Consider the following 24,194-nt stretch of genomic DNA (forward strand, 5'->3'; position numbering starts at 1 on the left):
AAAGACTAATTTGTGATCGGTGAGAATGATTATCTGGCTGTCACCTGACCTTGCACTTGTAGAAGATGACAATCACCAAGACGATGCCAAGAACAATGGCTGCAATTGCCAGGTATTTCCATGTGCTTGTTATATATTGTCGTTCTCCTTGAATTTGAGCCATCACCACGTGGGTTGCTGGTGGAACACAGAAAGAGGTCCAAGTGTATTTCGTTTAAAGAACTTCCAATAAAATTCCTTTTACCCTCTCATTTATCTTAAGGTCTCCAATTTTGATATGCCAGACCTGCCGAGTCAGTGGTTTACTCGTCCAGCACCGAATGAATCCGGTTTATGTTCACCCTGCTGCTGCTGCATCAGGATTCAAATTCCGATTAGACAATTGGTGTACCCTCAGGTGGGCAGAGAGTCTCCAGGTTAAACGAATTGTCCTCACCACTTTGCAGCAGCTCAAATGTGTCATAACTGCTTCCCTCCTGATTTTCCGCAGCACACTGCAAAGTTACATTTTCGAAGGACTCGTTCAAAAGCTTGGTCTTCACCTCAACCGGTGCAAACCTAAGTGCAGTGTGAAAAAGACATTGAACGTTTTGATAAAACATACTTTCCGGGAGTAAAGTACCAACAAAGCTACTTGTTCAGGCAATTTGTACTTCTGTGGATATAAACTGTTTGCGCATATAAAGTTGTCCTGTGTTTACCTATTGTTGGCTGGTTGATAAGAACATGTTACAAGTACACATCTGGAAGCAAGTTGTGAAAATGGGTGTGGTTGGTGAGTGGTTGGGGGTTATGCGAGATAGGGGCAGAGGATGTGGAACCTACTAGAATGTTTGCAGATCGGACAGGTGGTTAAAAGTGCAATCTGCAAAAGGTTTGCTTTACAATACCCATCTTGCTACTGGGAGTATGGGATGGGGGGAGGAGTGGGGTTGGTCACTCAAAGGAACCTCACTAATCTACAAATAATTAATATTGTAGTACAGAACCATAAATCTTTTTTTATACTTTCATTGCTTAGCTTCAATATTACAATAAAATACTTGAGTGAATGAGAAAGATTCAGGAAGTGAATGAACATATTAATAATAGGAATTCCCTTAAAAGGAACTTTAATGCAGGAGGAGGCCATTTGGCCCATATTACCAACAGATGGTTGTTTGTCCATTCTCTATCCTTTTAAAATAATTTCTGAATATCAAGAAAGGAAGATGCACATACCATATTGAGTCTTTGATACAACTCAGTTGGTATGACTTGGCCAGGGTTCAAACCACCAACCTCTTGGATTCAGAGCAGACACTTTAACGATTACACCCCCGAAGATGGTCATAATGTATTTGTGTTGTTGCTTAAAGTGGTTGTAACTAGACAGTTTCTCAGTACACATTTCATTTATTTGTCTCAATGGGTGCTTATCCGAAGGGGGGATTGGAGAGGGAAGGATAAGCCTACAGGTTGTTGGGGGGTCTTCGATTGTCTTCTTCGAAGGACGCGCTCTCCAGCACTTGGCCATCGGTAGATTGATTGCATCTGCACACAGAATCAGAATAAGTATGCACATCATGTGCAAAACCATTTTAAAACCTCAACAATATCACTAATTAAATTAAATGTCAACCTTACTTTGGCACTAATCCTTGGCAGTATATCCAGGTGATGTTGGGAGCTGGAAAGCCTGTGGCACTACAAACGGTCTTTCCCTTCTGCCTGAAGATTTTCACTGTTGGCCTCACTGTGCAAAATAATGTCAAGGTGATGTAAGTTGTACCAATGTAGAAATACAGTAAATTCTAATTTGAACAAGGACACATTTTGTCAGAATGTGACGACAAGCGACAGCTGGCGGCTCAAGATCGCATGGGTTTTCATAAAAGCAACAATCACAAAAAGCATGAATAACTACGGTCTGTTATACACTGAGAAGCAAACATTCAAACAAAAAATCTACAACGTAGCTTCAGGGCATCACCAACAGCCTGATCAAGGCCCGATGCACAACAACCTAAACAAAGATGAGAGAGCCAAATGGTCTGAAGTCTTCAACAGCCTGACCATGAGGCCTGTGCACCAACAGCCTGAGGCCTTCACCATCTGCAACGTACAACAACTGCAACAACAGCCTGAGGCCTTCACCTATCATGGTGTACAGTCCACACTGATCAGCTAACTGAAACCTCCAAGATAAGTCTTACCATTTTCCGTTTAATTCCCTTCTTTTACTCCTTTGATAATTAATTTACAGCTTCTTCAAACACCCTAGTCACTTACAGGATCAAGTATATATATATATATATATATATATATATATATATATATATATATATATATATATATATATATACATACACTTTCCAATCATTTGGGTCAATATTTTTGATGGTATAATGCTTCTGTTGTTTATAGTCTTTAAATTGATCTCTTTCGTATGCTGAACAGTATTTTATTCTCACAAGAACACTTTCATTTTATGTCACTGGCAATGCTACAACATACCCATAATATACACAGAGTATGTACTCTTGACAGGCACTTGATCTGGGCCCCAAGCTTCGAGAGTGTATTTTCCAGCATCCGCAGATTGTGCTCGCTTGATCGTCAGCGCCAACGTGCAGCTGTCAAGATGACAACAACAAAAAAGACTAATTGCAATTATCGAGAGATTATAACACATGAAGAAATGAACACGTAATATCCAGTCACACCTCATAGTCTGCTAAGACGAAATAAAAAGAAAAAAAAACTTCCAAAGAGATTAGAATCAGGATCACTGGTTTATTTGATCTCCCAAATCGTGAAACCAATGTTGACCATGCAGGAAGTTCTTAAACTCAATGTCCAGCCATGACTCACAGGTATTGGTAGGTCAGGTGAACATTTGATGAATAACTGTGATGGTCACATTGCTGCACGTTCAGTCTGTTTGGTGGAACTTGAACTGCATGACTAATGAGGGAAAGTTCTTTTGGTATAAAGTGATTGTTATTATTTGGAAACAAACAATAAAAAAATAACCCTCCAATAAAGGTTTTTGGTTTCGCTATTCGATCGCTTACGGGACGTGGATGGCATTGCTTAAACCGTGGGAAGAAATGTGCCATCCCGGGCTGTCAGGATAGCTTAGACTATTAGAGGTATGCGCACGCTCCTCTCAGATGTAAACTCTCCTCTAGCCTGGGTTTCAATCTCGAGGCAGCTATAAACTATCAACTCGGTGTTTCACAGGCACGGTGCAGCATCAATGTGTGTGGCGTCCATTGGATGGGCATTAGACTGGGTGTCCCACCTGCCAGCATCGGTTGGTGGATGCTAAAGATCCAACGCTGTTCTTCGTGAAGAGTCGGCGAGCTATCGCCGGCACCCTGAACAAATCACAAATTCCTGCTCTAACTACAGGGAAGGGAGCACTGCATCAGTGGCACAGCCGCATGACCTCCCCACGGCACGAGAGCACAGCATTGACCCGGTGGAAGTAGCTCTCTGTTCGTCTCAGCACCAAAGCGTGAAGCAGTGGGGTACTTCGATTTTTTTTCATGGCCACAATTATTCCCACATTATTGTGGATTTGGCCGGGAGGAAGATTTTGACTCCAGTCTTTCATGAACCGGCTTGGCTAGGTCTGACGTTCAACTAAGTAGTTAGGGCAGGAATTTCTAAGTTGGCCATGGTGCCGGTGAGACCTCACAGGTATAAAATTCAAAGTATATAATTCCATTGAAATGAAAGAAAGGTTTTGAAGGATATTGAAAAACAAACAAACATCGAATCAGACGTTTATGGCCGTTGAAGCATTTAGGATAAGCCATCTTTTACACCTCCTTATTTACACTTTAAATTCGTTATTCGTGCCTTGTGTTTGTGTCCTTTATGAAGTTACTAAAAACATGAAGTTGCCCGTTTGGAATGATTATTTAATTTTTTTTGACAGACACAGACAGGATGAAGCAATTGCTTTCACCCACTATGCGCGTGCGTACAACCCCGCAAGATGGCGCACAATTTTGCCAACTTCATACGAAGTACTGCTAAACTGAAGGTTTTTGTAAGTGCCAACAAGCCAATTTGTGGTTAAAATAAATAATTTTTCATTGAAATTAAATAATTCCTCGGTCATTGACTGACATTCAACCAAACGCTTTCCCCCGCTTTGCGCGACGCAGGCGGGGTAACTATGTGGAAGTTCCAGCCTGAAAACTAGTACAGAACTTGCCGAAGGAGAAAATACATCACATTAGCAATGTTTTTGATGTTCAATAGAAGGCATAAAGTTGTTAATTCATCAATGACTACACATAACAGCTGATGATTGTGATAAAAAATAAAATGGAACTTCCTATCAATACATGGAAACACTGCTCACACGTTCCCCCAACCTCTTTAACAGCCTCTTGTAATATTAATGTTTCAACACAAATAAATATTTTGTCTAATTATATAGATAAATAATAACCCAACTTACTTAAACTCTCCATTTGTTTGCTTTGAGCATTTTGGTAACACTGTGCACAGGGTCTTGTTCCAAAGATACCATTTGGCATTCTCAGGTTGTGGGAAGGCGCGGAAGCTTTCAAGGAGGTGCAGAGTTTTCCCAAATGGAACCATCTTGATGGTAGAACTCAATGGCGAGGCTAATGTGATGAACCCTTGGTCTGCATGTCGCATGATGGGGATTGGGACAGATGTAAAGCAGACACATATACATTCATTGAGATCTACCACGGAAAGCTAAGGGTTATGGTGATTTTTTTTTAATGTCAAGGTACAACCTTACTTGTGATGATGATAGATACATCAAAGCAATTTCTAGGAGAGCAATTTGGAGCCGACTTTGTTACAATATAGTTTTGTTTACCATTTAGAAGTTCATCTGTCTGTGATTGAAGGCAGAATGTTTCATTTTTAACTCACCTGGAACGTAGTTCAGGGGATTTTATGGGATGGCGCATCGTCCGTCCGTCTGTCCTCAGTCCGTCTGTCCCTAAACACTTGCAACTTCTTCTCTGAAACTACACAAACGATTTCATTGAAACTTCACCACAACCTGCATCACCATGTGTGTACCAAAGTTTGTTCACACTATTTCAAAAAATCATGGTCTCACGGAAAGGGGGGGTGGAGGTGCCCCCCCCCAAAGGTATTTGCTATAACATTGGTTCATTGGTACATTTTGCCAACTCCATCCCATGTGGACTTCCTCCTCAGTATATGAGACAGAAGTTTCATACACTACTTGTTGTTTCGTACGCAGCCTGTGGTTGCTGGTTACATCATTTCTGGAAGCACTGCTGATGCATTGCCCCTGTTATAAATAAGCTGGTACTCATTTTTCCAACCTCAGAAGGATGACAGGTTGAATCAACCCACTTGGTGTTATTTCACTGGTAAAATATGGGGCTCCAACTCAAGACCCAAAGATCTTAACCCAGCTACCTTAACCGTTAAGCCAACACAAGGCCATACACGGTAGCTAAACACCTTCAAACTTCCACACCTTTCTGTCACAACCTTGGCCTGGATCGACAGATAAGACCAGCATAAACGTTAGTGTCTACTGGATCATATCGAGCAGTCAGTGACATAGACGTCTGAATTTAATCACCACGAAACCTCTAGTGTTGCTTCGAGCAATTCTGAGTCTCGAATCTTTTCATCCCCGATAGAATTCTGGCAAGATCTCTGCTGGACCACTTACATAGTCCTGTTTGTTCAGTATTTTGGTAATTTTGATCATCAAAGGGCATGAAAGTACTCGATGTGAACTTCAACCAAAGCTGTATGCAACTGAAAAGACACTGGATGGTTCATGAATGCAAAATTTGCAGCTTCCCTGAAGTAGATGCTCTCCGGGGACTGAGAAGTGCGGACCCTCATCAATGAAGTCTTCAAGGTCTATCACAATTTGACCAATGTTAGTGGAAACACTTGCTGAGTAATGGAAATCTCTTGGTTGGTGGACTATGATCTCCAAAAGTTTGAATTTCTCCAAATTAAAGTTCAACACAAGGTTATCTTCCAACTCTCCTTGATAAGCATAATCCCATTGCAATGAGTGCTCGTCAAATTATGTGATGATTCCATTGAAGATTTTCATCCCATTTATAGCCCTTCAGAAGATTAGAAGAAGAAGACCTCTCAGGATTGCTGGGTACTGCTGCCACTGCAAAACCAAACCTGCTCCCAATCTCGCACTTTGGAGCGGAAGACCAGCTCTCAACTCCGTCAACATGTTGAAGAAGGATACGGGCCTGGAGGCAGAGGAACTACACACGGCAATACTTGGTCAAGAGGACGGGAAGCTGAGGATCAATGTCATCTGAGTTCGGCCTAAGAACACGAGTAGTCTTGGACCTCAGTAGAATTAAATGGTGGCTTCCAGAGAAAATCAGGATCCTAAATTGGTGAAGGCTGCTCTGCCACAGTTTCCTATCAAGGCGCTCCTCATACTTAACTAAGATAATCATTCCTCAATGGCACTTGGTTCCATCTGCGACACCTTAATATAATTTATTCCAGCATTTTTAGAATACAAAGTCGAGGCTCATAAAGAGCAAAAGGACAGAGGGCATGAGGTTATCATTTTGAGAATGGGGTTCGTGAGACCAGGTGGACTAAAAACAAGCAGTGGGATTAACAAAAAGTAAATAAAAGAGAGGAAAGCTTGCAAGTAAGTGGAAAACAACCATGGGTAGAGATGAAGACATGGTGGTGGGTTTCTAACCGTAAAGTGCTGGAGAGAGAAAAACTGCGATTGCTCGACTTCCTAAGCTGTTGAATTATGTCACTAAATCATGAAAATAAGAAATTTTGCCTCCACTCTCAGAGACTCAATCAAGTACCTTACAGAATATATATTTATTCCTGGGTTCATCGTAAGTCTGAGTTTAGTTTCGGTCATACTGACATTGGTCATACTCTCTGCTCTGATCACACAGAAAATTCTGTAAAAACATCATTTTGGGATTACAGTTTGGCATTCCCATTTGAGGACTTGCATCAAGCTGCTGAGATCCTGGGTTCAAATCCCATATACTGTGAGTTGCCCTCATATTGCAATGTCCTTTTAATCCACAGAAGGCCACGCTAACAGCTCTTAATACTTTTGTGCTGCTTGTGATATACTGTATATACAACCTCATGTGCAAGTCAGAGACATTGGTAGAATGAATAGTTTCAATAACTAATTAAAGAAAGAACGATTCTTCATCATACCCAGCACAGTGACATTCAGTCTTTCTTCCTTGCGTTCATGAGGAAGTTCCGCCCCTTGTGTCTTGCACACATATATCCCAGAATGATATCCATTTGTTTCAGGTATGTCCAGTGTTTTCTTCATCACAAAGATATCTCCCTCCCAGTCAGACCAAGTCTTCACGTTTTCTTTCAGGATCTGTTACGTCACATACAGAAAAGACAATGGTGACGCGAGAAAGGTATTACATGGAACATAAATAACTACGTGCACAAACAATTGAATAAACTCCAGATATAGTGATACTCGTGATCAGGGACAATGGTGGCATGCGGTGTCGAAGACTCATTCAAACCCGACTACTGTGCTGTAGAAAGAAAAAGGAAAATTCGAAACAAAACAAAAAAGGTCAATTTAGAACAGAGCAGTGTTTCTGAAATGGTGGGTCATGACCCCCCAAGGGGGCCGCGAGCGTGTTTCCTGGGGGGGTCGTGAGCTGTCTGCGCTAAGTTGCACAAGTCCAAGTGAAGTTCCCAACGACTTACCCACGTGAACTTGGATTCTCAAACTAATGAGTGATCAAAACTAAAGCCAGAAACAGGCTGATCGATGGATGTTCGCCGAGTAAGACGAGCCCCTGAATTGACATGTTGTGTGCAAGAAGGAAATAACAATGGTCCAGATTCCAGTCTTTCTGTTACTCCTGTAAACAGGGTTGGAACTAATTGGTCCAGCCAAGTTTTCCCCACCTGGGTTAAAAAAAACAAAAACCCCCCACTTGAATAAACCCAGTATTTTCCCCAGTAAAGTGTTTTTTTTTTAAACCTTTCTAGGGATAACAGGGAGTCACGGCAACTAAATACGAGGACAGGTGGGTCACCTGGTAAATCCGGCTGAGAAACACTACCCTAGAGTGTCTGTTCTGAGTTTTGGGGTGTCTGTGTCTGTTTGGAACTTCAAACCCCATCCGAGTGAAAAAAAAACGAGTTTAAAAATGGCACATGCTACTTCCTTTCTTGAGGCTCAGTATTTTTAAAAGGATAGAGAGCACAGACAAACAATCATCGGTTTGCAACCATTCCTTGCCTGATCGACTAAATAGTCTTCTCCAGCATTGAAGTTCTTTGTAAGGCAACTCGTTACCTCCGACACCGAAGTTGGACGGACGTTATGTTTTCAGCCCCTGTTTGTCGATTTGTGAGCAGGATATCTCAAAACGTTATTGAGGGATTCGGACGAAACTTGGGAAAGGTTGGGTGTGTGACAAGGACGAATTTATTTTATTTTGGTGAACATTCGGATTCGGATACGGATAAAATAATTTTTTTATTTTGCTATTTTATGTGATTCTTCACCATTGAAAGATAGGGCCAAAAAGGATATATAGAACAATATTTCAAAAAGATGTGGATGCGGCACGAGTTACGACAAAACTTGGTAGATGAGTTGAATAGGTGACAAGAACAAGCCGATTAGATTTTGTTTAAGATCCGGATGCAGATTCAGCCTATCAGTGGATACAAAACATAAACTGTTTAGCCGGGAGGAGGTACGCGCTCTACCGAGTGTCGTTCTAGTTCCCTCCACCACTGAAGGTAATCGTTATGTTTTCACCTCTCTCTGTCTGTTTGATTGTCTGTGAACAGGATATCTCAAAAAGTTGTGAACGGATTCTGACTAAATTTTGCGAACAGGTTGGGTGTGAGACAAGGACGAACCGATTCGATTTTGGTGAAGAATCCGGATCTGGATACGAGAGTTATTTAATTTTTAAAGTGATTTTCACCCATTGAGAGATAGGGCCAAAAACGATATGTTACTGTATAACGTGATATCTCAAAAATGTATTAGGCCTGATATGTTCTCGTGGCTCAGGCATTGCGTGGAGGAGGTATGCGCTCTACCGAGTGCCCTTCTAATTTATAATTTGATCGTCAACTTTAATCGAAAAGTCCCAAGACTGTTTTTATCAGCTTTATGACTGCACAATGACCCACCTAAGATGTGAGTCGAGATGTGACATGAACAGGGTGACTAGGTCTCATTAAAATATACCATCAGAGATGGGTAATCCCCCGCCATTGAAAAATAATTGAAATCAGATAAGTGTTTTTCCATTTATTACAAAAAACATTTTTTTCAAGATGGCCACCCCAGTCGGCCATCTTGGATCCGGCCACGCCCAAAATCAATGGAGTTCTTCCTTTTCAGGTGGTACATGTGTGACCCAAATTTCAAATCGATATGGCAAACAGTTTATGAGTTATCGCACTCACGCCTAGCTAGCCGGACGGACGGACGACCTGGGTGACAACAATATCCCCCCTTCCGCCACGCGGCGGGGGGGGGGGGGGGTTAAAAAGGGAGATTCAGGCAGGGATCAAGGGGGCCACCACAAGCTCCTTTGTCTGGGGTTAAGTGGAATGGCACATTTTGGGGATCATGGGGCCAAGCCCCTGAAGGTATCTATCTATAATTCCAGGTGTGTGTTTGTGTGTGTTGTGTGTGTGTGTGTGTGTGTGTGTGTGTGTGTGTGTGTGTGTGTGTGTGTGTGTGTGTGTGTGTGTGTGTGTGTGTGTGTGTGTGTGTGTGACCGCTGTTTCTCGACAACCACTGGTCCGATCTAAATGAAACTTGCCAGCTATATTGCTGGGGACCTGCGTATGTGCCTTTTCAAGGTTTGATATTAATCAGACAAGTGCTTCCCAGGTTATGGCCATTTATTTACCAAACCAATGACAAGACACGTTACTGCGGCCAGTTATTTACCAAACCAATGACAAAACACGTTCCTGCGTAGGCGTGGCCGATGGGGAAAGGGCGCCTCAGTTACCGTGGCGTAGGAGTGGCAATGGTCAATGGCAGCGAATGTCATGGCAAGCAAAGACAGGGAGGTAAACTTGATTTTAATTTGGATTTTAATTAACTCTGTGTGTGTGTGTAAGTATCTCAGCAGTTGTTACTTCAATGCAGGCGATAATTCGTGGAATGCATGTGAACATTCCGTATGAGCACGCACCACTTCCGGATAGTGATGACTTCCTGTATTCTAATAATTTCTCAATTTCTTATGCGCATTCATAGATAAATACAATGCCCCAATCCAGTCATCGTTTACGAGAGTGAAGGAACGGCGTGTGTGGTTGTTCGAAAGGTTTTTTAAAAAAAATTTTGGTTTGCACGTACGGCCACGCGAGAGCGAAGGAACGGCCTGTGTGGTTGTTTGAAAGTTGTTTTTGCACGTATGGCCACGCATGTACGGGCACGTACTTAAAGATTAAAATATGGCTCATTAAATGGCTTCTAGATAAAGTTGAGCTCACAATGTCTATGTACAGGTCAGCTTCATCATGGTGATTGGAATCAAGGCTGAAATAAAGCAATATACTGAGAGTACGACAGAAATGGTGACCCACGAAGGAAGGAAACAGGACACATAACAGGGCACTTCACTATAAAACGAGCCGATCTTGTAAAATACGGGACGGCTGGTCACGGTGGACAGGAACAACATTGATGGAAATCAGCAAATTTCATTTAAAATCCTATTGTAACTGTGAAAGTAAGAAAGGTGTAAAATTTGACTTAGGAGGAAGAATGAATGACCTGCCATGCCGTTTATAACTCCCTGGAACCACGTCCATAAGGTTCACTATCAATGCCCTCATTGTTTAAAACCCTTCAGGAAATTTGAGGCATAGGTGGAATCAACAATCAATATAAACAACAATCAATAGTACCCACCTTTCCATCAAAGTGCCAGTTAATCGTCACTGTGTTATCCTGAATATTGGAAATGTCACAGGTAGCAGTGAGTGGATTTCCCTTGATAACCAGTATTTGTTCAGGTGAAATCCAAAGCTGTGGGAAGCCACCTGTGGAGTGAGGACAGGCCGATGAGTAAATCAAGACTTAGTGCATCTTAATTTCCTGACAGACAGCAACAAATGATGTACAACCAACATGGTGGTATTCCGATCGACCCGATAATTGGCGCATTGTCAGCAAATGATTTATTAAATTGAGTCACAATGCTGAGACTCGGTTAATGGTGATATTGACAAAATGGTGAACTTGTTTCTTTCATCATTTGTAGTTTAGTCACAGTGCTCCCCAAAGTAATTTAATCTGGCATCCCGCCTTGCTCTCTAAACCCTCCGCCTATGGCATCCCAAGGTCAACTCCATTCGTGGGTTACTGACTTCCTCTACTCTCATAGCCAGCGTGTCGTGTCGTGTCATGTCGCTCTCAACGGAATCTTTTAATCTCCTTTCCCTGTCAAGGCTAAAGTACCACGAGGCAGTGTTATGGGCCCAATTCTCTTCCTAATCTTTACCAATGATCTCCCTGACTATGGAAAACTCCCTTTATCTATTTGCTCATGATACCACCCTCTGCCGTTAGACAGGCAGCAGCCTCTTCCCTCTCTTTAGACCTTGACAAAATCACAAGCTGATCACACACTTGGAATACGTCTTTCAACCCTGAGAAATTTCACACTCCAAATCTCCCTCTCCAAAAGGAGTATGGCAAACCCTCCGATGGACTTCCTTAGCAACAATCCACTTGAGGAAGTTCAGTCACTCAAGCTCCTGGGTCTCACTCTTGGCCATTATATTTTTTGGGCAAACCACATTTCAACATTGGCTATCAAGCCCAATGGGCAACCGGGGATCCTGCATCATACAAAGTCCTCTTTGGCACACCTAAACTCCTATCCGCCGACAAATGGTGTGGTACTGCACACTCCTCCAAGCTGGCTCCCCTGCCTCACACGTTGCTCAGCTTGATGGCACGGAAACCAAGGCCTTCAATAATAATGCAATGTCCCACTATGAAGCTGAGTCCCTGGATGTATCATTTTCCCATTGCAGAAAGGTCGGTGGTGTTTCTGTCTTCTACCACCTCCTTTATGGTCTTGCACCCTTTGTTGTTGCCACGTTTTGTCCCCCCACCCCAAGTTTCTGCAGGGCACACATGGTCCATCAACAACCCTCTTCTGATGAAACCATGCCGCAGCACCATCCAGGATCACTGGTGAAACCATCCAGGATCACTGCTCACCTCCACTCATTCGTTCCTCTTTTTCCACACCAGTGGAACCAACTTCCACATTCTTCTCAATTTCATTCTTCCATCCTCGTCTTCAAGACAGCTGTTCACCACCTTCCCAGATCATCCCAAACCATGATCTTTTCTAACCCATCAACCCCCTTCCCCACAGCACCACCAAGTCCACCTCCTTCCAAATTTCCAGTTTTTCTTTCCTGAGAATTTTCTTCTGTATCCATCTAGTCTATACAATGAGTCCCCCACCCCACAACCTCTCATTCCTCTCCACACCTATCATTTGTCTAAGTCTCTCTCTATTTTTTTCTTCAACCCTGCTGTTGGTGTTTACGCCCAATCTTTACTGTTGCATCCTCATCCGTTCTGTGTAACCCTTGCAAAGAAACTGCTGCGAGATGGCAGCACTCCTGGACCTGCATTCAGGTAGAACACCAGAACACAAATATTCCTTGTAATAATGCATTGTGTATGTGTTATGTACGTCTCTTAGTTGCAATTACAGTACCCATCCTGCATGTCTTTCCATAACTATTTCCAACGAGAAACACCCGCTTCTCATAGCAGAAAAAAAAACTTTATTTATGGAATGGGAGGAGAAACTTTATTTTGTGTTAAACAACCTCCAGGTGTTTGATTTATTATTTAGTGAAGTAGTACAGCGATAATATCCAGTTTTCAAGTTATTCTGTCCAGCGGTGCAGCAGAGCATTAGCAGGTGTGATAATTCACCACAAACATTAACAGAGCAGAAACACTTTCACATAAAAGTACAAATCTAAAGTTGGACCCCAGGCAAAAATGCTACAGGTGAGAACTATAGTATATGAGAGTAGTAAGTATCTCATGTACTACAGTTGGTAACAGGTCCTACTACAGTAGTCTGCAGAGAATTACTGCAGGAAAGGAAAGGAATGCTATTTTTGCCTGAGGGTGGCCATGCAAACTTACTTGAACATTCCCATGTGCACCCAGAGAACAAACAACACTATTCCACTTATTTCATCCAATGGTTTAAAAGTGCATAAAAATACAGAGCATGTATGTAAATTGGCCAACTACTTTTAGATCCTACTAGACCAGCCGTGAACCCGTTGGGTTCTCGTTGTGACAGCAGTTGATGAAAAAATCATTTCAAGAAAGAAAAAAAAGGATAGCTCCAGCGAACTATACAGCTGAGGTTGTTTGTATTGATCAAATAATTCCGAAGAATACTTGACTGAATCGGAACCGGGCATAGTGGCGTGCGCCTGTAATCCGGCTACTCGGAGGCTTGGTTGGAGGATCGCTTGAGGACGGGGATTCTGCGCTGGGCCATGCTATGAGAGGGTGTAGGGCAGCCCGGAATCATGGCGAAACCCAATCCTTATCCCTGTGTCGTAAGAGGCATCCAGGATTGTGTGAGGAAGGGCATCTGGTGTAAAACCTATGCCAAATCAGTATGCGGATCATAACAGATGATCCGCTGTGGCGACCCCTAACAGGAGCAGCCGAAAGACGAACAACAGCACTTGACTGAATCGGGAATTGATTTTTTTAATAATTTTTTTCGTTGCCCGATTTTAATGAAACTTGATACTGCACACCGCAGGAGAATGGTGAGTAAGGTGGCCTGAAAATTTTTGCGCTATCGTGTACCGTTTTGGCTGTATTTCGGGAACATATTGTTGCGGTTCTCGGAACCGCATGCATCCAACATCATAGTGGTCCCAAGACAGTTATTCCATTATTATACGTGTAGATAGTCCCTTTCCTTTTGTTTAGCGGGACAACAAGGGAGTGCGTTGCGATGATCTAAGAGCTCGGGTTTGCTGAAATCTTTTTCTTCTTCATTTCGTCCCTACTCTTCTTTTCGTCTGATTATTCCTGAGGTAAATCAGCCACGTGCGCCTTCGTTGTCAGGTGGGGCCTCATGAAGGCCAGCACATGCGGCGCCGCTGTGAGGGAACTGCTACACAGAGATCCTCGTTCCCGGGCAAGCACTAAACCCGGCGTGTGCGGAAAGTCATGTGGTGCGCTTGGCGGTGCGGGATTATCGACTCGGGCTTTCGATAGTCTGGGGAAGATTGCCGGTTGCATTAAAAAGGCATACGAATGAATACCTCTTCAGAGGCTGCACGAATGGTGTTTTTCACAACACAGGAAACACAGCCAGCACGACGCCCACGCTGCACAAAACACGTACGGAGACCGATAAGGACGACTCCACGCCATGTTGGGCGGGATACGAGTGTGCGGGGTAGAAGCGGCTGGTTCCTTTTCAACCTCAATATCCGACACATATTGGTGTTCGCCCTGCGCACACGCGAGCGGAGTCGTGTGAACGCGAGCGCTGGCCATGTGCGTAATGGCTGAACCGCGCGTACTGTATGGAATGTGCTCGAAGGCAGACATGTACGCCGCTCGTGAAACCTGCATGGATTTATCCATGGCGATGTACCTTCGGCCCTCGCTGGCAGCAGCGGATTCTCCACGGATGGTGAACGTCTTCTCATCTCTATGGCCAGCGGAGCTGTGATCGAGCCGGGGAATGTACAGTGCGGGCCACCTTGGCACGTGCGGAGCGAGCGCGTTGATCGATGCTGGTCGAACGCCTGAGCGGGCAGTTGGGACCCTCGACCGATCGCCAGGGCATGGCCCAGGGGTTTTTGCAGGATGATTCACGTGCCAATTTCGGTGTGGGCGATTCATGTAATCTCATGGGGTCAGAGCGGAATGTTCCCGCTGTCTGGGATGGCCCTGCCAGAAACGAAGTAAGGCGGTTTCTGGCCAAAGTTGGCGGGCCACGTGAGGGGTCGGGGCTAATCGGAGTGCCCGATTCAGGTGAGACGTTTCGATTTGGCATGGCCCCTCCCCCCACGCGGCAGGCCCTATAAAAGTTGTTGCGGTCCCTCCGCCTTTCTCTTTCCCCACTCTCGCCTCATCGACACTGCCACGACCCGCCTCCTGCTGTCTGGACTCCGCCCACACGACGTCGACCCCACCCGCCTACCACTCCGTCCTCGCACCCTGGACTCCGCCCTTTCTCCACTCAAGCTCCTCCTTTCCAAACACGGTCTCCACACACGCGCTGAAGTCAGAGACGACATGCCCACTGTCGGGTACCGCACTACGGAGCATCCCCCCCGCCCCCGAAACGTATTGGTGGTGCATCGTACTATCAAGCACAAAGGTACAGAGAACGTAGCCTCAACTCCCTCCCTTCCTGGTTGCAAAACTTTCTCTTCATCGGGGTGTGTGTGTGTGTGTGTGTGTGTGTGTGTGTGTGTGTGTGTGTGTGTGTGTGTGTGTGTGTGTGTGTGTGTGTGTGTGTGTGTGTGTGTGTGTGTGTGTGTGTGTGTGTGTTGGCGCCTGTCTGCTATATATATATATATATAAGCCTGGTGTTGGCGCAGTGGTTCGGGCAGCGGCTTGGGATCCAAAAGGTCCTGAGTTCAAGCCCCGTTAGCTGCTGAATTAACACCAGGGGGTTGACTCAGCCTGTCATCCTTCCGAGGTCGTCGAAATGAGTACCAGTGTACTGGTCCCGGTGTATGCCCCGGTTAGAATAGGTGTACCATATCCCTGTGTGTCGTAAGAGGCGACCAGGGTTGGCGTCAGGAAGGGCATCCGGCCATAAAAAAACATTGCCTCAAGAAAAAGCCCAACCCCTGCACAGCAGGGAAAAATGGCTGTAAAAACGGTCATATTAATTAGGTAACCCGATTAACCCATAGACGGGAGGACCCGAGGTCATGCGGTTGAGTTATTGGCGTCCACGGTCGGTTAAGCGACCCGCTGCGTCACGGAATTATCCCCCCACCTAGTGGTCTTCTCACCCGACCCCTGGCCCGCAACAATATATACATACATACATACAAGATGAGAGTTTTAGTAATTTATAGTAGATATATCGATAACATTTTCATACAGATGCATCCTGTACTATGATTTTTATAATACTGTCAATTGCTGGGACTTGCAATACACTCCTGCCAAGAGTGGTGCTACATAATAGACATTTAAATGGAGAATTAGCCTCATCTCCCCCCACCCCCACCCCTTCCAAAACTCCCATGACTTCATTTATTAAACACCAAAAACCTGCCCTGGCACATCCCAAGTACAACCACAAAATTTCAAATCACTATGTCCAGTGCTTAGAGGCCAAACAAGTCAATCAAACAAACACACACAAACACACACACACACACACACACACACACACACACACACACACACACACACACACACACACACACACACACACACACACACACCAAAGAGGTATGTACACTTCCCTATGAGATGTCTAGGCTCCTGGGTTTGCATACAGTATTGGCCATCTTTGGGGACATAGAACATCCTGTCACTTCCGGTTAGTGATGGCCACTGCTATTTTAGCATGGTGAAATCAACACTTTAGCAACGAAGTAAACGTTGGGAAGATATTCCAGCCAGATAATTGAACGACATTTGGGCAGATCACACTCAACAAAAATTACGAAGAGTATCACAGCTGGCAGTGGCACTCACATCCTTGCTAAAGTGTTGATTTCACCACACTAAAATGGCGGCGGCCATCACTAACTGGAAGTGACAGAAAGTGGGGTTCCCCCATAATGCATGTGCCTTACAAATTCCTTCCACCTTCAGTCAAACGTCAGACCGAGCCAGCCAGTGAAAGACACATTAAAGGCAAAAAATAATAATAAACTTATCAGAAGGTGAGAAGTTTGTTTGTGTGTTTATCTATCTATAATTCCAGCAATCTCTGTGTGTCTGTACGTGTGTCTGCGACCGCTGTTTCTCGACAACCACAGGTCCGATCTAATTGAAACTTGCCAGGAATATTGCTGGGGACCTGAGGATGTGCCTTTTCAAGGTTTGATATGAATCGGACAAGCGGTTCCCAAGTTACGGCCATTTATGTCAACCAATGACAGGACACGGTTCTATGACATCACAAATGACGTCACAATCCTTCCTATTTTTTTTTTTTGATATGATGTCACAATTGACGCTGGGACCTGAGTGTGTGCCTTTTCAAAGTTTGATATCATTCTTCTTCATCCGTTTCAGCTGTTTCTCAAGTGTTTCCCAAGTTATGGCCATTTATTTATCAAGGAATGACAGGACACGGCGCTATGACGTCACGAGTGTCGTCACAATCACAATTCTTTTTTTTTCTTTGTATGATGTCACAATTGACGCTGGGGACGTGAGTATGTGCCTTTTCAAAGTTTGATATCGTTCTTCTTCATCCGTTTCAGCTGCTTCCCAAGTGTTTCCCAAGTTATGGCCATTTATGATACTGTTGGTCCAATATAATTGAAACAATGCCCCAATCCAGTTTTTTTTTGCACGTACGGCCACGCACGTACGGGCACGCACGGGCCCGCACGTACGGGCACGTGAGAGCGAAGGGACGGTCTGTGTGGTTGTTGTTTCTGGCACGTGGTTTGAAAGTTTTGTTTGTTTGTTTTTTTGCACGTACGGGCATGCACCTACGGGCACGCACGTACGGGTCCGCACAAGTTCGTTAAATATTCCATCAGAGATGGGGAATCCCCCGCCATTGAAAAATAATTGAAATCAGATAAGCGGTTTTCAATTTATTACAAAAAACATTTTTTTCAAGATGGCTGCCCCAGTCGACCATCTTGGATCCGGCCACGCCCAAAATCAATAGGGTTCTTCCTTTTCAGGTGGTACATGTGTGACCCAAATTTCAAATCGATATGGCGAACAGTTTATGAGTTATCGCACTCACAGCTATAAATGTTGACGCCCAGCCAGGCAGACGGACGGATAACAATATCCCCTTTTCGCCACGCGGCGGGGGATAAAAACGGAAAAAGTAAAATAAAAAAATGACCCCATTTAAATTAAAACCAGATAATTGCCCTTGAGGCCTCGATCGAGACTTTTCCTTATACTTTGCCTTCTTTTTTTTTTTTTACCCCCACAGCGATCAAGTAATATTGTTGCGGGCCGGGTATTGGCTGCGAGCACGACCGCTAGGTGGAGCAGTAGGGTTGGCACCACCGAACACTGGGAGTCGAGATCGTCACCCTCGGACAACTCCGAGGGTACGGGTCCCTAACAGGACCGTGAATAGTCAATAAATCAACCACGTGGTACAGGGTTATTTGCCAAGTTTAAAAATACCTAGAGGCCCACCTGGCGAACTACCAAGTATTCACACCCTCAACGGAACTCGAACAGGACGAGTCGTTTCCGTGCTCTACCAGTGCGTAACCCGAGCGGGTGGTTGCTGAGGTCTCGTCGGTTCAAATGCACACAACTACGGCAGCAACAGCCTTCTTAATTCCCCAACACACACAGTGTTAAACCAATGAAGAAAACACAGAAACAAGCTGATACATTTAACAGGGGATTTATTTACAATAGGGAAAGGGGAGACAGAGCAGAATTAACCCGGATATAGTCATGCAATGTACAAAGAGCAAGCACTTAACAATTTCTACTTACAGACGGGCCCACAAATACACACACACACACACACCCAAAAGGAACGGTGGCCACGGCCTTTTTTGAGGCCTCCAGCTCAGAGGGAAAGGTGAGCTGAAGACCAGAGCCTGCACTCGGACCTGTCCGCCTCGAGCGGGTACGTTGAGCAGGCCAGGCGTCCACACGACCGGGCTCCCGGCGAACGGAGGCCGGCAGGGCGACGACTGGCATGAGGAAGACTGGCTGCAGGCGAACCAAAGAAGATGACGAGGTTTGAAAAACGAAACTCTTCTCGCAAAGGAAAACTCCTCTCTAAGAAACTCCCCTTCCAAAGAAAAACCACCTTTCAAAAGAAAAACCACCACATGCGAAAAACGGAGCCTGACCTTTTATCCTCCCCCCTCCATCAGCCGAACCTCGGTGTTGTGGTGCATGTCTTTCCTCATTGGCTAGTTTTGGCACGCAGAATCGTTCTTCGCCTTCCCCAATGGCCAAAACGAGCGGCAAGTCCGTTGATTGGCCCGGGAACGTGGTGACGTCACGCGGACCGCCTTTCTCACCGTGGCGGGGTCTGATTGGCTGAGCGGTGGCCACCTCACTCGCAGCATGCTGATTGGTCAAGGGCCACCGCGAGGCTCCGCTTGAACTCTGCCCACTACGGGTGCTATGGCGTCGGCCAGAGCGAGGTGAAGGTGAGGATGATGCTGGTGTTGTTGTAGTTGTAGTTGATCTGGGCCAGAGCGAGATGAAGGTGATGCTGTTGTTGTCGAAGAAGATTTATGGATGTAATTCATATCCGAAGTATCAAAATAACTTTGCAGCGCATGTATGTAATTCGCATTAGACACAGGTAGGGGGCCCTAACTAGAAACACAAAGAAATAACTAAGCTACAGGGACAGCTATCTGTCTGTGTGCACAAGGCTTCCAGATTCGTAACAATATGTATTGTGAAGATAGTTTGTTGAGGTTATTGTGATTTGTTGTCAACAACAGTTATTTAATTATTGGAGTATTTCATTGAATATCCCTCACCCTAACAACTCGGTTTTTTGGGGGGGGGGGTGGGGGCAGCACCAAGTATTTAGGCATGTATATAATATTTTAAAATACTGCACCAGCATCAGGCTGGGCAGGAGTGCTCACCTCAGCCCATCTTGGGTGAGCATTTTAAAGTGGTGATATTTCCACAAAGCGATACTTTGCTCTGGAACACATTGTACACTTGGAAAAATTTGGGATACACTGTAACCACATTTGGCCTTGTTTGACCATACTGTGACGTTTTTCTGCTATAAAAAGCAACAAAATAGAATTTTCCACAAAGTGATGTTCTCTGGGACACACTGTACACCTACCTGAAAATGATTTTTGGGATGTACTGAAATCATGTTTGGCCTTGCTGGACATTACTGTAAAAAATCTTTTTGCTATAAAATGCAAAATATGTTAAATTTAATGCATATACTGTATATGTATATGTATATGTATATATATATATATATATATATATATATATATATATATATATGTATATCTTCTTCTTCTTCTTCTTCTTCTTTCGGCTGCTCCTGTTAGGGGTCGCCACAGCGGATCATCCGTATGATCCGCATAGTGATTTGGCACATGTTTTACGCCGGATGCCCTTCCTGACGCAACTCTGGTCATCTCTTACGACACAGGGATATGGTACACCTATTCTCACCGGGGTATACACCGGCCCAGTATACTGGTACTCATTTCGCCGACCTCGGAAGGATGGCAGGCTAAGTCAACCCCCTGGTGTATTAATTCAGTGGCCCAACGGGGCTTGAACTCAGGACCTTTTGGATCCCAAGCCGCTGCCCTAACCACTGCGCCAACACCAGGCATATGTATATATATATATATATATATATATATATATATATATATATATATATATATATATATATATATATATATATATATATATATATATATATATATATATATATATATATATATATATATATATATATATATATATATATATATATATATATATATATGCTCCATTATATTTACAAGGAATTAAGGCACAGGAAGACGCCATTCGGCCCATCATGTCTATGCCACACCAATACCAGATTTAATCAATCAGTTAATACCCTGTGCCTTCGTGTGCAGCCTTTTTGGCCGCTACACTGGTACTCATTTCACCAACCTCAGAAGGATGATTGGCTGAGTCAACTCCCATGGTGCTAATTCAGCAGCCAACTGGGCTTGAACTCAGGACACTGGGATCCCAAGCCACCAACCTAACCACTAAGCCAACAACAGGTTTTGAATTTCAGTTTGGTTTTGAACCACAAGTCAGAGGATTAAATGACACCAATTTAGTATCCCTGTAAGATTTCCTTTAATACAGTGAAGCTGCTCTTAGCAGTAATAATGACAGCATATCATTAACATGGCTCAACGGGACGTATGAAGGAATTGAAGAATACTAATCTCCCATTCATTATCCCTGAACATCTTGTATAGTCAGATATTAGACCCTTTCCACTTGACAAAAATCCAAGATTACACCCTTTGGGGGCATCCATGAAGTTTATACTCTTAAAAATAATAGACTTTAACCTGTCCCCCCCCCCCCCAAATGATGCACTTTAAATTTAATCTTCATAATCCAGCAACATAGCAATTGGTATACTATAACATAACAATTGTTATACAATAACATAGCAATTGTTATACTATAACATAGCAATTGTTTTACAATAACAAAGCAATTGTTGTACAATAACATAGCAATTGTACAATAACATCGCAATTGTTATACTATAACATAACAATTGTTATACTATAACATAGCAATTGTTATACAAGAACATAGCAATTGTTATACTATAACATAGCAATTGTTATACAAGAACATAGCAATTGTTATACTATAACATAGCAATTGTTATACAAGAACATAGCAATTGTTATACTATAACATAGCAATTGTTACACTATAACATAGCAATTGTTACACAATAACATAGCAATTGTTATACAATAACAGCAATTGTTATACAATAACATAGCAATTGTTATGTTTTACAAGAAACAAATAAACTGCGATCAATCATCGTGTATAATAAGCATTTCAAAATGAAATAATTACTTTTTGACCATTTCATTGTTTAATAAACGACCGAACGAATTTCCCGTTTCCCATTAATTTAAATGTTTCAGGTTTTTTGTTTTTTTTCCAGAACATGATAAAACACGCTTTCGTGAGTCTGTCTTCACATCGTACATCTTCCTTCCACCAATACCCCCATCTCAATTGCCCGATGACCCTCTTTGTGATCCCAGCAATTGCTTTTACCAAAGCACCTCACCTTTACTACAGGTAACCAGAAGGCAGAGGAGCCACAGAGAGACCATGTACCCCATCACTTATTCTCTTTAAACACTCTCAGTCTTTAAAAAAAATAAAAAAAATTAAACAACAATTCTGTCTCACTGCTGTATTATTCTGTGGATGAGTTGCATTGTATTTCACTCCGAACTTTGTCTCACCCTTTAATGCTTTTTAGCCTTGGCCACTTCCCCTGGCCGTTTGGTTCCATGACGCTATGTGGCTTCACCACCATCCACCTTCCTTCAGGGGCAGAGCAAAATAAATAAATAAATAAACATGAAAAAGATTTGCACATTCAAATTTATTTAGTTATTCACCGTTGGTTATACAGGGTGAATCACAAAAATTTACCCAATTTGAAATTTTTATTATAAAAAAAAAACCATCTTGGTAGGTAGGAAGGTCAAATATAGTGAACTCGCAGGGTGTAACCCTGTTTCTGTTCTAATACTGTTGGCATTTTGAAGATTTCAATTTTTTTTTTGGTGGAGGTCTAAAACACTTCCCTCCACTCTCTAAAGAATGTGGTCAGGGATCATTTAATATTAACTTTCACATAGCTAGAGGCTGATGCAGTATAGAGAGATTAAAAAAAACAAGAAATCCAAAAAATTCCAACATTGTCTTCCAAAATATTCGGAAAATTAATTTTGCCTAAAACACTTCCTGGCACTCACTGATGAACATCTGAAAGTTTGACGAAGATCCGTTTGGCCATTTCTGAGAATAATGGTGACACAAAGACAGACAGACAGACAAGACACACAAACAGACAGATAAACATCTCTCCTATAGTATAGATACATAGTTGGGGAATTTTAGAAAATTTTATAACCATGTGTGAAAAAATTGCTTACCAATAGCTTTCTTCACCAATGTGTTCATATAGGTGTCTACTAACGCCTCTCAATTTATTCCAACCCAATTCCACAGGGGGAAAATTCTGGGGAGCCAATCAAAGTTGGGGTACCCGGAGGGCCTGGGTGAAAAAGTTGAAAAATAAAAATTTGCCAATACAGTATTACCTTGTGGGATGTCTAACTGGGGGTTTTTGGGGGTGCTGAATCGATTCCAACCATTAGTTTTCAGTTGAAACCACTCCATGGCCATAAAATATTGGTATTTTTTATTTGTATGTATCTCAAAGGGTGTCTACGGTGGGGTTTTTTGGGTGTTGAAGTTATTGCAATCATTCAATTTGAGCGAAACCCACTTCAAAAAGCATTGTACAAAACACGGCAACATTAGAGTGATGACACTTACTCTGCACATGCTCAGTAGGATTCTCTCTCTGCCTGTGGAAATGGAGCGGGAGCATTTCACCTTGGCAGAAGTTTCAACAAAATCGTTTTTTTGAGGTACAGTATGAAAGTTACTTTTTGGGATGTTAAGTATTTTTTTCTGCTGTCTAAAGTTTAGATGACTGCGAATTTAAACTTACATCAGTTTTATCTCTAGGTTATTGCTTAAAAATGAACATCTGAACAACCTATGCTAATAGGTGTTGCTAGCTAGCATAAGAGATTTTATCATGGCTGCAAGATCGAGTACATGGCCCAATGTAAGCACTTTGTCTGTGTTGATCTACTAAAATTTAGTTTTAAGATCATCTTGTAGTGGACTCACTCTATAAAGTACACATAAGTTAACGTAAGATTGACTCATTATTGTTGTTACACAGATCTATTAGTGTGGTTGTTAAAGGCCCTGTCACACCTTGACGATTTAGCCAGCTATGCTGACGTATGAAAAATTTGTCTAAAACGCTGGCACATGTCAAATACGTTTTGGGTAAGTTTTGTATACGTTAAGAGCACGCTGAAGCACGCTGAAGCACGCTGGCATACGTCGTAGTATGCCGAGCTCGTCGACAAATTTTAAGCATGCTCAAAATTTTTCGATGTATGCCAGCGTATGACTCACACGTTCTGCATACGCTAGCCATAATTTGTAGGCACGTTATGCAATCGTTGACACACGTCGACACACGTTACTTGTTAGTTATTCATAAGTCGAAACACGTCTAGGTAATGTTTAGCGTACCAGAAACTTATTTCTAACCTATGAGTAACATGCTTTGAACCTATGAGTAACGCATCTCCAACGCATA

At 43.1% G+C, this 24,194-nt stretch overlaps 1 protein-coding gene across 3 annotated transcripts in view; it reads right to left on the minus strand.

Moving 5' to 3' along the window:
• The window catches only part of LOC147011091 (mast/stem cell growth factor receptor Kit-like), a 72,734-nt gene extending 50,490 nt beyond the window's left edge, over positions 1-22,244 (minus strand). Inside the window, exons 1-9 of one of the 3 annotated variants that reach the window (XM_085858647.1) lie at positions 22,062-22,244; positions 10,934-11,064; positions 7,210-7,387; positions 4,460-4,649; positions 2,497-2,615; positions 1,627-1,735; positions 1,456-1,533; positions 437-558; positions 50-177 (exon numbers count right to left, since the gene is read on the minus strand). In XM_085858647.1, coding sequence (XP_085714773.1) covers positions 50-177; positions 437-558; positions 1,456-1,533; positions 1,627-1,735; positions 2,497-2,615; positions 4,460-4,649; positions 7,210-7,387; positions 10,934-11,064; positions 22,062-22,116 — 1,110 coding nt within the window. In that variant the 5' untranslated portion in view covers positions 22,117-22,244. Of the gene's footprint in view, positions 1-49; positions 178-436; positions 559-1,455; positions 1,534-1,626; positions 1,736-2,496; positions 2,616-4,459; positions 4,650-7,209; positions 7,388-10,933; positions 11,065-14,696; positions 15,104-22,061 lie in introns of those variants that run through there. The other 2 variants (XM_085858649.1, XM_085858648.1) reach the window with 2 other exon arrangements.
• Between the last annotated feature and the right edge of the window lie 1,950 nt (positions 22,245-24,194).

The sequence above is a fragment of the Eptatretus burgeri genome, chromosome 16, assembly GCF_056783735.1.
Source record: "Eptatretus burgeri isolate ZD-2024b chromosome 16, Ebu_testis_v1, whole genome shotgun sequence".
Classification (NCBI taxonomy): Eukaryota; Metazoa; Chordata; class Myxini; order Myxiniformes; family Myxinidae; genus Eptatretus; species Eptatretus burgeri.